At 42.1% G+C, this 17,034-nt stretch overlaps 1 protein-coding gene across 1 annotated transcript in view; it reads left to right on the top strand.

Moving 5' to 3' along the window:
• The window catches only part of kmt5c (lysine methyltransferase 5C), a 49,374-nt gene extending 41,041 nt beyond the window's left edge, over positions 1-8,333 (top strand). The window contains exons 9-10 of the mRNA XM_056288400.1: positions 7,515-8,084; positions 8,257-8,333. Coding sequence (XP_056144375.1) covers positions 7,515-8,084; positions 8,257-8,333 — 647 coding nt within the window. The remainder of the gene's footprint in view (positions 1-7,514; positions 8,085-8,256) is intronic.
• Positions 8,334-17,034: the final 8,701 nt, after the last annotated feature.

The following is a 17,034-nucleotide window of genomic DNA, read 5'->3' as shown; positions in this document are numbered from 1 at the left end:
AGAGGAAGCGAGTGAAGGCAGAGCCGAAGCTCAAATGGTGGAAGTTGAAGAAGGAAGACTGGAAGACTGTTGTGTGGAGTTCAGGCAGGAGTGAGGACAGGCACTCGGTGGTAGTGAAGAGTTGTCGGATGGCAGGGCAACCACTGCAGAAATAGTGAGGGAGACAGCTAGGAAGGTACTTGATGTGTCATCAGGACAGAGGAAGGAAGACAATGAGACTTGGTGGTGGAATTTGGAAGTACAGCAAATTATACAGAGGAAGAGGTTGGCAAAGAAGAAGTGGGATAGAGAGATGAAGAAAGTAGACAGGAGTACAAGGAGATGCAGCGTAAAGCGAAGACAAGAGGTGGCAAAGGAAAAGGCGTAAGGTGAGTTGTATGACAGGTTAGACACTAAGGAAGGAGAAAAGGACTTGTACCGATTGGCTAGACAGAGGGACCGAGCTGCGAAGGATGTGCAGCAAGTTAGGGCAATCAAGGATAGAGATGGAAATATCCTGACAATCGAGGAGAGTGTGCTGAGAAGGTGGAAGGAGTACTTTGAGGGGCTGATGAATGAAGAAAATGAGAGAGAGAAGGTTGGATGATGTGGGGATAGTGAATAAGGAAGTGCAGCAGATTAGCAAGGAGGAAGTGAGGGTAGCTATGAAGAGGATGAAGAGTGGAAAGGCAGTTGGTCCAGATGACATACCTGGGAGGCATGGAGATGTTTAGGAGAGATGGCAGTGGGGTTTTTAACTAGATTGTTTAACACAATTTTGGAAAGTGAGAGGATACCTGAGGAGTGGAAAAGAAGCATACTGGTACCGATTTTCAAGAACAAGGCCGAAGTGCAGAACTGTAGCAACTACAGAGGTATAAAGTTGATCAGCCATAGCATGAAGATATGGGAAAGAGTAATAGAAGCTATGCTAAGAGGAGAGGTGACGATTAGCGAGCAGCAGTATGGTTTCATGCCACGAAAGAGCACTACAGATGCGATGTTTGCTTTGAGAATGTTGATCGAGAAGTATAGAGAAGGCCAGAAGGAGTTACATTGTGTCTTTGTAGATTTAGAGAATGCATACGACGGTGCTGAGAGAGGAGGTGTGGTACTGTATGAGGAAGTCGGGAGTTGCAGAGAAGTCTGTAGGAGTGATGCAGGATATGTATGAGGGAAGTGTGACAATGGTGAGGTGTGCAGTTGGAATGACAGATGGGTTCAAGGTGGAGGTGAGATTACATCAAGAGCCCTTTCTTGTTTGCAATGGTGATGGACAGGTTGACGGACAAGATCAGGCAGGAGTCTCTGTGGATGATGATGTTTGCGGATGACATTGTGATCTGTAGCGAGAGTAGGGTGCAGGTTGAGGAGAGCCAGGAGAGGTGGAGGTATGCACTGGAGAGAAGAGGAATGAAAGTCAGTAGGAGCAAGATGGAATACCTATGCATGAATGAGAGGGAGGACAGTGGAATGGTGAGGATGCAAGGAGTGGAGGTGACGAAGGCATATGAGTTTAAATACTTGGGGTCAACTGTCCAAAGTAACGGGGAGTGCAGGAGAGAGGTGAAGAAGAGAGTGCAGGCAGGGTGGGGTGGGTGGAGAAGAGTGTCAGGAGTGATTTGCAACAGAAGGGTACCAGCAAGAGTTAAGGGGAAGGTTTACAAGATGGTTGTGAGACCAGCTATGTTGTAGTTATATTGTTTGGAGACAGTGGCACTAACGAAAAGACAGGAGGCGGAGGTGGAGGCGGCAGAGTTGAAGATGCTAAGATTTTCACTGGGAGTGACGAAGAAGGACAGGATTAGGAACTATTATATTAGAGGGACCGCTCAAGTTGCACGGTTTGGAGACAAAGCAAGAGAGGCAAGATTGAGATGGCTTGGACATGTGTGGAGGACAGATGCTGGGTATATTAGGAGAAGGATGCTGAATATGGAACTGCCAGGAAAAGAGGAAGGCCAAAGAGGAGGTTTATGGATGTGGTGAGGGAAGACATGCAGGTGGCTGGTGTGACAGAGGAAAATGCAGAAGACAGGAAGAAATAGAAAAACGGATGATCTGCAGTGGCGACCCCTAACGGGAGCAGCCGAAAGTAATAGTAGTTTCAAGATGTATGTCCCAAAAACAAAACTGTAGCAGCTGTGCTGGACATCACTTTTTTGAGAGGCAAAAGCTTGTTAGTGGTATGTTAACTGCAATGACGCATTATGATGTAAATAAAAACATATATGAATGATCTACCAATTTTTATACATGCATCTCTTTATTGTGAATGTGTGTAGGTCTAGATAACAATCATACGTGTTCACTGAAACAAATGGGTCTGGAAAAAAATAGAGCTTAATTGGGTTCCTGATCTAGCTGGGGGGGGGGGGTGGACACTTCAACACACACACAAACATACAGTGGTGTGAAAAAGTGTTTGCCCCCTTCCTGATTTCTTGTTTTTTTGCATGTTTGTCACACTTAAATGTTTCAGATCATCAAACAATTTTAAATATTAGACAAAGATAACACAAGTAAACACAAAATGCAGTTTTTAAATGAAGGTTTTTATTATTAAGGGGGGAAAAAAATCCAAAGCTACATGGTCCTGTGTGAAAAAGTGATTGCCCCCTAAACCTAATAACTGGTTGGGCCACCCTTAGCAGCAACAACTGCAATCAAGCGTTTGCGCTAACTGGCAATGAGTCTTTTACAGCGCTGTGGAGGAATTTTGGCCCACTCATCTTTGCAGAATTGTTGTAATTCAGCCACATTGGAGGTTTTTCGAGCATGAACCGCCTTTTTAAGGTCATGCCACAGCATCTCAGTCGGATTCAGGTCAGGACTTCGACTGGGCCACTCCAAAGTCTTCATTTTGTTTTTCTTAAGCCATTCAGAGGTGGACTTGCTGGTGTGTTTTGGATCATTGTCCTGCTGCAGAACCCAAGTGCGCTTCAGCTTGAGGTCACGAACAGATGGCCGGACATTCTCCTTCAGGATTTTTTGGTAGACGGCAGAATTCATGGTTCCATTTACCACAGCAAGTCTTCCAGGTCCTGAAGCAGCAAAACAGCCCCAGACCATCACACTACCACCACCATATTTTACTGTTGGTATGATGTTCCTTTTCTGAAATGTTGTGTTACTTTTACGCCAGTTGTAATGGGACACACACCTTCCAAAAAGTTCAACTTTTGTCTCGTCAGTCCACAGAGTATTTTCCCAGAAGTCTTGGGGATCATCAAGATGTTTTCTGGCAAAACTGAGATGAGCCTTTATGTTCTTTTTGCTCAGCAGTGGTTTTCGTCTTGGAACTCTGCCATGCAGGCCATTTTTGCCCAGTCTCTTTCTTATGGTGGAGTCATGAACACTGACCTTAACTAAGGCAAGTGAGGCCTGCAGTTCTTTCAATGTTGTTGTGGGGTCTTTTGTGACCTCTTGGGTGAGTCATCGCTGCGCTCTTGGGGTAATTTTGGTCGGCCAGCCACTCCTGGGAAGGTTCACCACTGTTCCATGTTTTCGCCATTTGTGGATAATGGCTCTCACTGTGGTTCGCTGGAATCCCAAAGCTTTAGAAATGGCTTTATAACCTTTTGCAGACTGATAGATTTCAATTACCTTGTTTCTCATTTGTTCCTGAATTTCTTTGGAGCGCAGCATGATATCTAGCTTTTGAGGATCTTTTGATCTACTTCATTTGTCAGGCAGGTCCTATGTAAGTGATTTCTTGATTGAGAAGAGGTGTGGCAGTAATCAGGCCTGGGTATGGCTAGAGAAATTGAACTCAGCTTTCCAAAGATGTGATAAACCACACTTGATTTATGTTTTAACAGGGGGGGGGCAATCACTTTTTCACACAGGGCCATGTAGGTTTGGATTTTTCTTTTCCCTTAATAATAAAAACCTTCATTAAAAAACTGCATTTTGTGTTTACTTGTGTTATCTTTGTCTAATATTTAAATTTGTTTGATGATCTGAAACATTTAAGTGTGACAAACATGCAAAAAAATAAGATATCAGGAAGGGGGCAAACACTTTTTCACACCACTGTATATATATATATATATATATATATATATATATATATATATATATATATATATATATACACACACACACACACACACACACACACACACACACACACACACACACACACACACACACACACATTTCTGGATATTCAAGCAATATGTGTTCCCTTTTCGTCCCCAGCAGAGAAACTGTTACATCCAGTGGTGTTGATAGGATGTAGCCAAGCTAGATGTAGTTGTTGTGGTGGTTAAATATATTATAGCAAGTAGAGGTAACTGGGACATATGAACTGACTGTGAAGCCTCGGGAAGCATAGGATCTGCTTTCTTGAAAACTCTTCATTGGAGGAGAAATTATTCTTGATTTTCCTGAAGTTTGGGTAGTGATAACTGTCACCTCTGGATCTGGGGTGCAGAAATCTGGAAACTGCGGAATTGATTTGTGGGAGAGACTTGCTGTTACTGGAAATTGAGGAACCTGTCAGTAGGAAAGGAGACATAACATTTCTGGGCATAGCATGGACGAGAGACCTGATTGGGTGGAGGAATGTAAAACTGAAGAGAAGGAGGAGGAGGAGAGATCTGGCTTTTGGCCAAGGAAGATGATGAAGGGAAGCCTTTACATCGTTTGAAGGACAATTGGGGAAATGCCTTGGTGTCAAATAGAAAAGTGCCCTGCTCTCTTTGCCAGGGATATAAAAAATGCTGCTGACTAATCTTTGAGAAGAATGTAGAGGGGTTCTGACTTGCAAGTCTTGGCCTATCCAGTAACAGAGGATTATTTTTTTCTGAGTTTGGAGTGAAGACACCTGCTTTCTATGAGAAGATGATGGTGATGCATAAGCCTACATCCCTCCATGCCTAATGTTTTGGTTTTTTGACAACATTAATGTTTCATGTTCATGAGTGCAGGTCTTGACAAGGAATGTTCACTCTCCAACTTATTGAAATGCACATCCTTCATATGATGAATAAGAGTATTCTTGTGGCTACTCAGACATTTAAGAGTACATGCACATATTTTGAAAGATAACTTGGTGCCATCACCCATTATTATCTGAGTAAGAGCATCCAGATGATGACGAAAATAAGAAATAATTATTTTTTCGGGATATTTTGCTGCCTTGAGCATAAATGACAACATTGCATGGTCCAAGGGTACTTTTTAGATTTTATCAGCATGCCTGTGTAGATGTTAAGCTCCTCTCAATTTAATTTAAGAGCAGCCATGCCAGCATGTGCCCTGATTCTGCTGAATGACTGAAGTTAAGCAGGTGTGGGCTTGGCTAGTACTTGGATGGGAGACCTCATGGGAAAACTCAAGTTGCTGCTAGAAGGAGTGTTGGTGGGCCAGTAGGGTGCAGTCTTCCCTCTGGTCCTAATAAACAAATCTCCATGCCCCAGTGCAATGGTGGGGATACTGTGCTGTAGGATATGCCGTCCTTGAGCTGAGACATTAAAACCAAGGTCCTGGCTCACTGTGGTCATTAAAAATCCCATGGCACTTATCACAAAGAGTAGGGGGTTCCCCGGTATCCTGGCAAAAAAAAAAAAACAACAACAAAAATCCCAACCTGGCTCTCTCCATCTAGTTCCCTAATCATCCCCCCATGTAATTGGCTCAATGATTCCTCCCTCTCCACCTCAAGCTGATGTGTGGTGAGCGTTCTGGCGCAAAATGGCTGCCATGCATCACCCAGGTGGGTGCTACACATTGGTGGTGGTTGAGGTGAGTTTCCTCCCTTAACTGTGAAGCGCTTTGGGTATCAAGATAAAACGCTATATAAATGTAATCCATTAACATTATCAGTATTAAGAGATAATGTTAAAGGCGCTTTTGGTAAAGGGTAGAGTTGCACTGCAGTCATTAAAATTGTTAAAATTTACATAGTGGCTTTACCGTTTGCTTTTTTTCTTCTTTTTTTTAGCACCAAATTGGATTTGAAAAAAATGCAAATGCTTGGTTTCCTGATTTGCTTTTTCCTGGGAGATATTCGGATAGTCTCATTTTCTTTTTGTTTTTTTTCTTCCCTTTTTCTCCCCAATTGTACTTGGCCAATTACCCTATTTTCCGAACCATCCTGGTCACTGCTCCACCCCCTCTGCCGATCTGGGGAGGGCTGCAGACTACCACATGCCTCCTCCTATACATGTGGAGTCACCAGCCACTTCTTTTCACCTGACAGTGAGGAGTTTCACCAGGGGGATGTAGCACATGGGATGATCACGCTATTCCCCCCAGTTCCTCTTCCCCCCTGAACAGGCACCCCGACCGACCAGAGGACCAAGACACATACCCACATTCAGCTTCCCACCCGCAGACACGGCCAACTGTGTCTGTAGGGACACCCAACCAAGCCGGAGGTAACACAGGGATTCGAACCAGTGATCCCCGTGTTGGTAGGCAGTGGAATAGACCGCTACGCTACCCGGATGCCCAAACAGTCTCATTTTCAAGGAGCAAGGAATTCTGCACGTAATCAGGAAATACACTTGTGTGCCCACATGAAACACTTGATTAAAACGAAAATGAAAACAAAATGACACAAAATGAAACATTGCAGCCTTTTTTAATTTCTTAATTGCAGTTGTCGCTATTTTATATTTCAATCAATTGTGCTACATTTGTTTTGGGACATCTTGTTTCTTAAAATTATACACTAGACAAACAGCTGTAATCTTTCAATTATTTCCGTTAGAGTCAGGCTGAAATTGGCATTTGTCTTGCTTCTAGTGTTTTGTTTTGTTTTGTTTTTTTTTTCATTTTTGTACACTGTTTTATGTTTGGTTTATTGGACATTGGACAAGGAACATTGCCTACGACATCATAAATCATATCAAATATAAGCATGAGGCTGAATGTTGTACTACCTTTTCTAATGGCTTGTTATCAGCTTTGTCTTAATGAGAATGTTGAATGTGCTGATACTGGTATGTTTATCAAATGGATTAAATAATAATAAAAAGAACAAAGAGAACAATAGAGTAGCTTGTCAAAAACGCTAGACCAGTCTAATTTTGGTTAGTTTCGACCATCACAATCGTCTTTCACTAGCTTCATTTTGCTTTGGCAGAGTACCTTATTTTAGAACTTGTAATGACATCTTCAAGTGCAACTCCTTCAGAACTGTAAAAAAGTATTTACAAGTTGAAAAGCTGAATTATGGCAGTGTCTTTTGTTTTTTTTTTTTTTGAGTTGGATGTCAGTGATGTGCTATCACAGTGCCTAAAAGTATTGCAATTTACTTGCCAGCCCTAGACATGTTAAATTAGAATTAGCTATGATTTCTCAAACTTGTCTTTTTGTAAATATGCATAGCACCGTACATACAGTTTTGAAATGTAGTTGCCCCATTTAGATAGTATATTATTTTGAATACATGTTGGAAGAGAAGTATTGCTGTTCAGAAAATCTCCAAACTTTTATGTACTGCTAATCAAAAATGTTATGTTAGCAGTAGAAACAGAAACGGAATTCAATTGTGTTTCTTTGTTCTTTTCTCCCATTTTCAGCCATCCCCTCAAGGAATTCCTTTACCCAGCAGATGAAGAGAAATGCCTTGATGAGCAGAAAATTGACCAAGACAAAGAAGTGGAGATTAGAGAAACACAGATCGGGAAAGAATCAATTTAAACCCTCCTCAGTTACGCAGTGCCTGGGAGTTGCAGATTTATCACAAGTGAAACTAAGAGACCTCAGAATCCGAGTACGGCGCCACACTTTGGATTTTCTATTAAATTGTAAGAACCCAAGAAGCAAAGAACGGGCCTTACTCCAACTGCTGGAAGAAGTGAAGCCCAAAGAAAAACAGCTGAATGTATTATGCTCAACAAGTGAAAAAGTTGGTGATCAGAATCAGAATCAGAATACTTTATTCATCCCCGAGGGGAAATTGGATGAAGGGGATAACAGCAATGCGAAATCTATTGGTGTGGTAAACTTGAAGGCTGTCACTCTAAACTCTCCTGTGTCCCCACTTGAGAAAAGTAAATCAGCGGTTAGCAGTGCAAGCCTTGGTGAGAAGTCTCCCAAAGTGTTGGACACAGAGATCGCCTGCAGAAAGATGTTTTCAAGAACAAGGAGTATGGTTCAAAATGTGTGCACACATTCAACAGGATCCAGTGACACAACTGACACTCCAGCCTTTGGTCATGCTGTTGAATTGGATACCGGCAACAATGCAAATTCTGTCAAACAAGATAAGATGGAAGAAAAGATCACAGATGGTCACAGCAATATGTCCAATGACACCAGGAACAGAAGCAATGTATCCTACAGTAGGACCGACACTGAAGGCACTAGGCATAAAAGTCGCAGGGGTCAAAATCTAGTCACTGAGCAAAACGAGCACAAGACCATAAAAGCTTCAGCAGACCAGTTGGTGAACAAGGCACCTGTGAATAAACACCAAACGGAAATTGGTGAAGTTTGTCAAAGTGTCTTAGATAAATCCAAGAAACCTGGGGACAATCCAAATATATCACTGAAGCAATACCTTACAGTGAACTTAATAAGGGTATCAGTACCAAGAAGTGTAGGAGTGGAGAAAACCTGTGACCAGGAGAAAGAAAAAGTGATGTTAGGAGGAAAGTGCAGAATGACAATGAAAAAAGACCAGCGGACTAGACCATTGACTCTGACAGCACAGGCAGAAACCAGGGTGTCCAGATCTCAGCACAAGCAGGGAGGAAGCTCAGAGATCTCCACAGCTGAAGGTAAGAGAGGGGTGAGGGAAATGTATTTTAAGGCCGTCGATAAAGATAATGTGAGGAAGAGACAGGCATGTGAGGCTCTGGATAGCCAATTGTACAGTGAAACATGGGGGGATGACAAGGTCATTGAAATACAGACAGCTGCAGGGGAAGAATACAGCTGTATGCAAAAACAGCAGGAGGAGCTTGTCAAAGGAAAAGTCGAAGGGCAAAAAGACATTAATATTGCAACAAAAACTAAAGCTGTAGAATGTAAGAGTAAAAGGGTGCAGGAAAAGGCAAAAGAGTCAGAGGGTAATGGTGAAACCCACAGAGGACAAAAGAATGTACAGTGTTGTCCCAAGACGACTGAAGATGCTGTTGAAGACGGAGAAGTCAGTAAAACATCTAAAGGGACAAATAACAAAATGGCTGAGATTGTGAGTAATACATCAGCTATCAGGGAGAAAGAGAATGTTGTCATGAAACGGGCAAGAGTTCTGCTCTCTGATGTTCTCAGGAAAGCGAAACCTGATGGAGATAAGAGATTTGAAGTCAGTAATGTTAGTGAAGAGATTTCTACCTCAGCTCAGATGGAAATGGACCTTGGCAGCAGCATGCTAAATCATGAAGAGACAGGTGAGCCATCTGAAACACCCAGAGATAAATGTCCTTGCCCATTGCAAGTGAGGAATGTAGGAAAGCGAAGAGGGAGATGCAGAGGAGCAAAAAAGAATGCTGAGGATGAACATGAAAGCGATAAGGAATCCTATAGCAAAGAAGTTATAGCTAGCATTAAGACTGAGTTGAACCAAGATAGTCTGAAGATTCAGTCGCCACAAATGAATGAGTCTTTTACAACATGCCCTTACCCACTACCTCCTTATCAAGAGTCTTTGACTCAAGCAAAAGCCATGACTAATCTGCAACCAGAAATCAGCCCACAGACACACATCCAGTCCAACATTCCTCTGAAGAAACGTATGTTTCGAAATTCTGTGGATGTAGACTCAGAACAGGGTTTCAATTCTCCTGTTCCAGACCAGGCTTCTAAAGAAGTCCCTGAATTAAATTCTTCAACACGACATAGTCAGGACCTTTCCCTGTGCTCAGGTGAGAGTAGTGAAGTCACAAAAGATGTAAAATGCAGATTTAGGAAAAAAAATGTTCGGAAATTTATCCCCAAAAGGACACTAAAACCACATTCTTTTTTTCGAGGGCTTCGTTCCAAAGCAGTTGAAATTCAACATAACTATTTGAGGAGAGTTCGAAAGTGTAAACTAGAGAGGACTGATAGAGACCGAATTGACAAAACTGAAGACCTAGGGAATGACAGACCTGCAGAGAAAAAAGATGAGGATCCGGTAAAAAATGATGAACACCGCAGAAAAGAATCAAGTAAAATTGAAGATGGAGTGGATGGTTTGCCCTTCCAAGCATCTTTTATGGATGAGAAGACAGAGCAGGGTCTTAACTTCAAGATCCGTTTTAAGAGAAAAACAGGGAAAGTATGGGAGCTTGAAAGGCCGGAATCTCCGGATTTTTTATTAAACACAGAGGAGAAGCCAGAATTGCAGACATGTGATCCTTTAAAAGCTATCATGGATTCTGTGTCAGTTTTAAACATGGAAATGGAGGCAGCTAAGGCACATGTTCAAGCTAGTAGGAGACCAAAAGACAGGTTAAATCAATTTAAAAGGAGAAGTCAAAGGTTGAAGGAAATTCAAGGGATGGATCTCTCTGCAGGCCTTAATTCAGGTGAAGACCAAAACTCAAAAAGTATCAAATGTGAATATGGACCTGGTGGTTCTCACAAGGACAAAGTAAAGAACAAAGGTATGGGAGTTTTGGGGGGAGTAAAGCAGCCAATAGAAAATATGGAGTGTCATAAAAATACTAGTGAGACTCTCATAGAGCAAAAAACTAAAATTGAAGATCCTATTCTAAAGAAGAGCTGCTTCTTTGAAAATGAGGCACATTACAAGGAAGATCTTGAATTAAAGGTTGACGATCTTTCTTTACCAACACTTAAACTACGGAGGAAAATGGATGACATTTGGGAGGTTGACTACAAGAATGAGAGGCATATAGAGACTGAGTTTAAGATAGAAACGGAGGCAAAAAAAGAGGTGAGCTGTCAAGTTCAAGGGAAAGAAAAAAGAGGATTGGTGGATTTTGGCAAGTTCAAAGAAGAATGCCCATCTATTACCCAAAAGTTGAGCTGCAACTCAGGTCTTCTGAAAACAGAACCTCCCCCTTTATCCTTATCCCTTTCACCATTATCATTATCATCATCTCCTAATGACTGTAAAACTCAAGGTATAGCTTCTGCTCCAGATAAAATGATTGAGAGGCAATTGCCAGAGGTAAATAGTGGAGTAAGGAAACCACGACACAAAATGGAAAGAACACGTAAGAGTGGGACTGAAGAAACGCCTACCCCTTGTCTGAGTCATACCCTCCAACAAATTGACAACAGTCTTTCCAGACTCTCTGAGGGCTTGTGTGCCTCTCAGACCCTGGAAAAGACCACAGTTTACGCCAGTGGATCTTCTGCCATTCAGCCTCCATCACAGACACCTCCTTTCACATCGCCAGATGGTATGCTTTCTACTGAGCCCAACTTTACAAACTGCTGTGATGATCTCCTTGACTTTCAGTGTCTAAACTTTGAGGGTTATTATCAACCACAGACAATACTCCCAACCTCACCATCAGATCTCTGTCCACTGGAGCCACCAACAGATCCATTCAGCAGTCCCCTCTCTCATAGTCCCTCTGATACATGGAATACAGAAACACCATATCTTGGCCCTCCCAGTCCACAAAACAACTTCAGTAGTGAGGATTTACATTTTTTCCCCAATCTTATCTCTAAAAATGACTCTCTCCCACTCGAATGCGACGTGAAGGATGCCACCAAAGACAAAACTCCACTCAACTCCAACTTTAATTTTACAGCTCTAAGTAACGCGGAAGTTACTGCTATGGATCGGTTTCTGAGTAAAAATCCAGGAATGAAACAATGCAAAGAAGACCCCAGAACACAGTCCAATCCTGTTATCAGTAGGCCTCAGCTGTTTGGTGCAACCTCTTCAATTACGTCATCTCAATGTCAGACTATTTCAACCCCACCATCTAGTCAGTGCATTAATTTCAAAAGTGGCACTAGCCATTCAAGGATGCAGTCTCACATTAAATCCCAGGGACCCTTCCATCGTATGAGCATACCCAACAAATCGCAGGCTTTTCCCCTGAGTCAGCCCAACACAGTAAGAGGAGTGTCCCAGAGTTTCTCAAACAAGCCAGTCCATTCCTCTCAGATGGCTAACAAATTGTTGTCTTCTCAACTCTTCAATGCGAAAAATCTCAATTCTGCAGACAGTACCCTCCACTCCCAAGACAAAACCTCTACTGTTATCCAGAGGGTGCTCAAGTTTCAAGGAGAAAAGCAAAGTCAAAATTTGTGTAGTGCACCTTGTAAAGCCAATATGGCTGCTGGCCCTACTGCAGTGTCTAAAACACTGACTGCAGAATCAAGTGATGCTGAAAAGACCCAGCATTGTCTAAAAGTAGGTTTTAATACAGAGTATGATAAAGTGCGTGGAGTGAGCTCAGAAAAGCATGTTGGTCTTCTTAGTTCATCCAACCACCCCATTAGGTCAAATTCTCATATTAATAAAGCCAGCTCAATGTTCTCTCATCCTTTCAATAAAAGTAAAACATTATCTGACAAACCCCAGAATGTTGAGAACAACTTTGCACAAAAAAGCTTCTCTACACTCCCAAGGTCCATTTTCTTTCCCAGCAAAATGTCTGAGAGTAATGTGTCACCACAAGGAAAAAATGGCAACCAGGAGAGATCCACTACAATCCCTGACAAACACCAGCCATGTTATGCCCAACATGACCCCTTTGATTTTACTTTCAGCACATCCCTCTCTCCTATGTCTGAGCATAGTAGCCCTCAAGTGACCCATAATACATCCCCTGGAACACCAACACCTGCACACAAGAGTCAGTCTTCATCCTCCTCAACCGCTTTCCCTTATGGCTGTCAAGGTCCTCCTTATGTACTTAACTTCAGTGGAGATCATTCAGTGACCCTGGGTCTCAGAGATGGGGCTGATGGTCTAACTTACCCAGGCTTAGGTCCAACAAATTATACCTACCATTGTCTAATGGAGCCTTCAGGCACCCAAGGGAGGCTTGTCCTTGAGCCATGTGCACCCCAGCACTCAAACTCAACATCTTTTTCTCTGGGGGGGGTTTCAGGGTTCAAAGGTCAGGACGAACATTGCAGGAAGGACATGCAGCAACAGTGCCAGGCTGGTGATCACGCACCAACACCCCATTATGGACCTGTCAATTCTTCCCACTCCATGGGTGCCACAAAACCCAAGAGAGTGAGGCTAGTGGTGACAGATGGCACAGTGGACTTAGACCTCCAGTATTCAGACTAAATTTTATTCACTGAGGTTCACTGGAATCATAGACTAGATGAACATTGTTTTTCTCAAGAGGATTATTTCTGCTATAAAATGTTTTTGTAACATTGTTATTCACGGTATACCTGTTACTGAAACATGTCGAGGGATTATTGGCATTTTTTGTAATTACTTATTGTGTGGACTGTTATCATGAATGACTTGTTAAGGGTTTTGTGATTTTGGACTGGGCAAATCAATATATTTAACTGTATGTATTTTTGATTAAATGTCACATAATTTGCTGAAAATACCAAATTTAAAATGCATCATGATAACAAAATATGAAATGTTTTAGTGACTGACTTAAAACTTCCAAGCCCCATATAAATTGAAATCCCTATTACCGTACTGTAACATAGATGTATGAATTTTTCTATACAGTGACAGTAGAAACAGGAGCATCACAATACGTTGCTGGTACTTGTGTTTATTAGTTAAAAAAGGCAGTTTTGTGCCTCATCCTTTAATATGTTCTTGTGACTTTTTGCAGCACATATTGACACAGTCTACCCTCATTTTGTATTTACATTAAGTGTCCCACTTTGTATGTATTTCAGTATGTGTGTTTGTGTGGGCATGTGTTTATCAGGCAGTGAGCAGTGAATGTAAGGTACCATATGTTGAGTTCTATTCGATTGGGTGAATGTGTCCATTCCAAATTGAATCAAATTCATAATTGTGCATACATGAAAGGCTTGTGCATGAATAGTGTACTGTAAAATGTTTCCGAATCCTTGAGAAAATTAAAATAATGTTCCAAGACAACCCAACTGGGGGATGACGTGGGACAGAACTGCAGTCTTACGCAGCTGCTCACTGTGTGGCAGAAGGCTGGAAAATGTTCTCGCAGGCCAGTAGTTTTTGGTGGTCCAACATTGCAGATTATGTCAAGTGTAATATATCACACTTGTAAGGTCTTTACACACCGGGGACATGACAAATAAACGACACAAAAATGCAAAATACTCACCCTCAAATGTTTCGTATCAAAATTACTATACCGGCAGCGATACAACTCGAGACACGAGGGGGACGCAACCCAGTGGGTTCAGGTACAGCGGTGCGGGGCGTGGGGATCTCCTCTTCCCTTCAGGGTTGCGGGGATATTCCGCCCGTTGCTGTGCGGAACCCTGCTGGATGCACTTCCTCCATTGCAGTGCAGTGCGCCGGCTCCGGGTCAGCACAGCGCGCGATCAGTGCACATTGTTTGTCCTTGTTTGTTAATCATTTAAGGTAAATGATTAAAAAACAAGTCTAGTGCTGCTGGTCTGAGTCACCAAATGAAATGTAGTTGTATGCATACAATGACAATAAATATCTTGTCTCTTATCCTGATAGCCTAGTTGTTCGGCGATGCTCCTTCACACGTCCTTAAGTTCATTGTCTTTCTTTATAATTTTTGTGTCCTTGGTCATACAATACAGGGTGATGAGAAACGCAAACAATAAACAGGTCCGCTGTTGTCATTAGTTGTGACGTGACGTCTGTTCTGCGCAATGTGATTGGTTGAGGCCTTTATTTGTGGCGCGAAAGCTCAGAAAAATCGACCTCATTCCAAAAACAAATTACATCACTTTTTCACCGCATGGTATTCACGTTTTGTGTTAGAGTACTCATGACAAAAACATTGGTTCAAAAAAATGTATTGACGTGCAAATTAATCGCACGAAAAACAAACACCCCCAGTGTGTAAAGGCCTGTAGTGAGTTTTTAATCTCTTTGTCAGCTGTCAGAATCATTGGAATAATATCACATGTATGATTAGACTGTTACACCTGGAAAAAATGACACCCTGTCATTGATGAAGTCCTTCCTTTGTTGTTGACAGTTCTCATTGCAAGGGTTGAATCACTGTTATTACGATGGCACATAAAGATAAATCAACTGTTACCTAAATAGTTACCGCCTGTTATTTGTCTGTCACAGACAGGGAGACATGATAGTTCATATGGAAATTAGAGCTCTTTTACTTTTGGTTAATTGAAGTCGCGTGAGCATTCCATTCATGTCATAATCAATGCTGCTCCATTTAACAACATGCAGCGAGTGTTCAGTGTGACTACATAGCCTTACATGACTATAATGAAACTGTACTTGCTTTATATGGAAAGGCCAATAATTTATTTTAATATCCTCATTCTTAAAAGTGGTGCTCTAATGTAATTTGATATTTCACATTGATTGTTCAGAAATGTAAAATGTTTGTTTTTATTTAATGGAAAAAATGAGATATAAATATTTACATTGAGTATTTAATTTTACACCCTTTATGACATCCAGACCACCTTTTTAGTTGTGACAGGCGATATTTTCTCAGCCTTTTTGAAAGGGCAGTTCATCTTTCTGAGAGTCTGCTGTAGTACTGTACAAATGTAGCCCTGAATCATTAAAGACAACTAATTCTTTTTGTACATTTTTTTCCTGGTCTCTTTTTCATACCATTTACATGTCTCTTTTTTAATGCTAATAATGGGAGGAGTTGATCCAAGATGAACAAAATGAAATTATTGAGAAGACCATACCATATGACTGTTAAACAAACTTGCATTTCAGGCATTTAGCTGATGCTGTAATCCAGAAATTAACATTTTGTTGTTTTTTTTTTAATTCACGTAGTTTTCTTCCTATAATGGTCAATATGGCCTCACATTCATTCTCTTTCAGCTGCAATGTATTTTTCAGTTATCAAAGAGCAATATACACCAATCAGCCAAAAGATTAAATCACCTGTCTAATGTTGTGTAGGTCCTCCTCGTGCCACCAAAAAAGCTCTGACCCATTGAGGCATGGACTCCACAAGACCTCTGAAGGTGTCGTCTGGTATGTGGCACCAAGACGTTAGCAGCAGATCCTTTAAGTCCTGTAAGTTGCGAGGTGGGACCTCCATGGCTCAGACTTGTTTTTCAAGCACATCCCACAGATGCTCGATCAGACTGAAACCTGGGGGATTTGGAGGCCAAGGCAACTCCTTGAGCTTTCTGTCATGTTCCTCAAACTGTTATTGAACAATTTTTGCAGTGTGGCAGGGTGCATTATTCTGCTGAAAGAGGCCACTGCCATCAGGGAATACCATTGTCATGAAAGGGGTGTACTTGGTCTGCAACAATATTTAGGTAGGTGCTATGTGTCAAAGTAACATCCACATGAATGCCAAGACCCAAATTGTCCCAGCAGAACATTGCCCAGAGCATCACACTGCCTCCACTGGCTTGCCTTCTTCCCATAGTGCATCCTGGTGCCAGCTCTTCCCCAGGTAGATGATGCACATACATCCGGCCATCCACATGATATAAAATAAAATGTGATTCATCTGACCAGGTCACCTTCTTCCATTGCTCCATGATCCAGTTCTGACACTCACGTTTCCATTGTAGGTGCTTTTGGCAGTGGACAGGGGTCATCATAGGCACTCTGACCGGTCTGCGGCTACACAGCCCCATACACAGCAAGCTGTGATGCACTGTGTTCTGACACCTGTCTATTAGTGGCAGCTGGTGCCAACAATTTTTGGAGGGGGTGCAACTTACCTTGGCGCAGCACACCTGACAGCTGCTTTACTGTCCACACAGTCACAGAGTTATTAAGAAGGACAATATAGCCTATAGATTTTATCAGGGTTCAAAATCTATAGGCTACATTGTCCTTAATAACTGTGACTGTGTGGACATTAAAGCAGCTGTCAGGTGTGCAAAATCTATAGGCTACATTGTCCTTCTTAATAACTGTGACTGTGTGGACATTAAAGCAGTTGGCAGGTGTGCTGCGCCAAGGTGAATTGCGCCCCCCCCCCCCCAAAAAGTCATTAGCGCCAGCCGCCACTGCTGTCTATCATAGCCAGCTTTAACTTTTTC

Source organism: Lampris incognitus, chromosome 10 (genome assembly GCF_029633865.1).
Source record: "Lampris incognitus isolate fLamInc1 chromosome 10, fLamInc1.hap2, whole genome shotgun sequence".
NCBI classification, from domain to species: Eukaryota; Metazoa; Chordata; class Actinopteri; order Lampriformes; family Lampridae; genus Lampris; species Lampris incognitus.
This window is presented reverse-complemented; position numbering and strand designations above follow the sequence as displayed.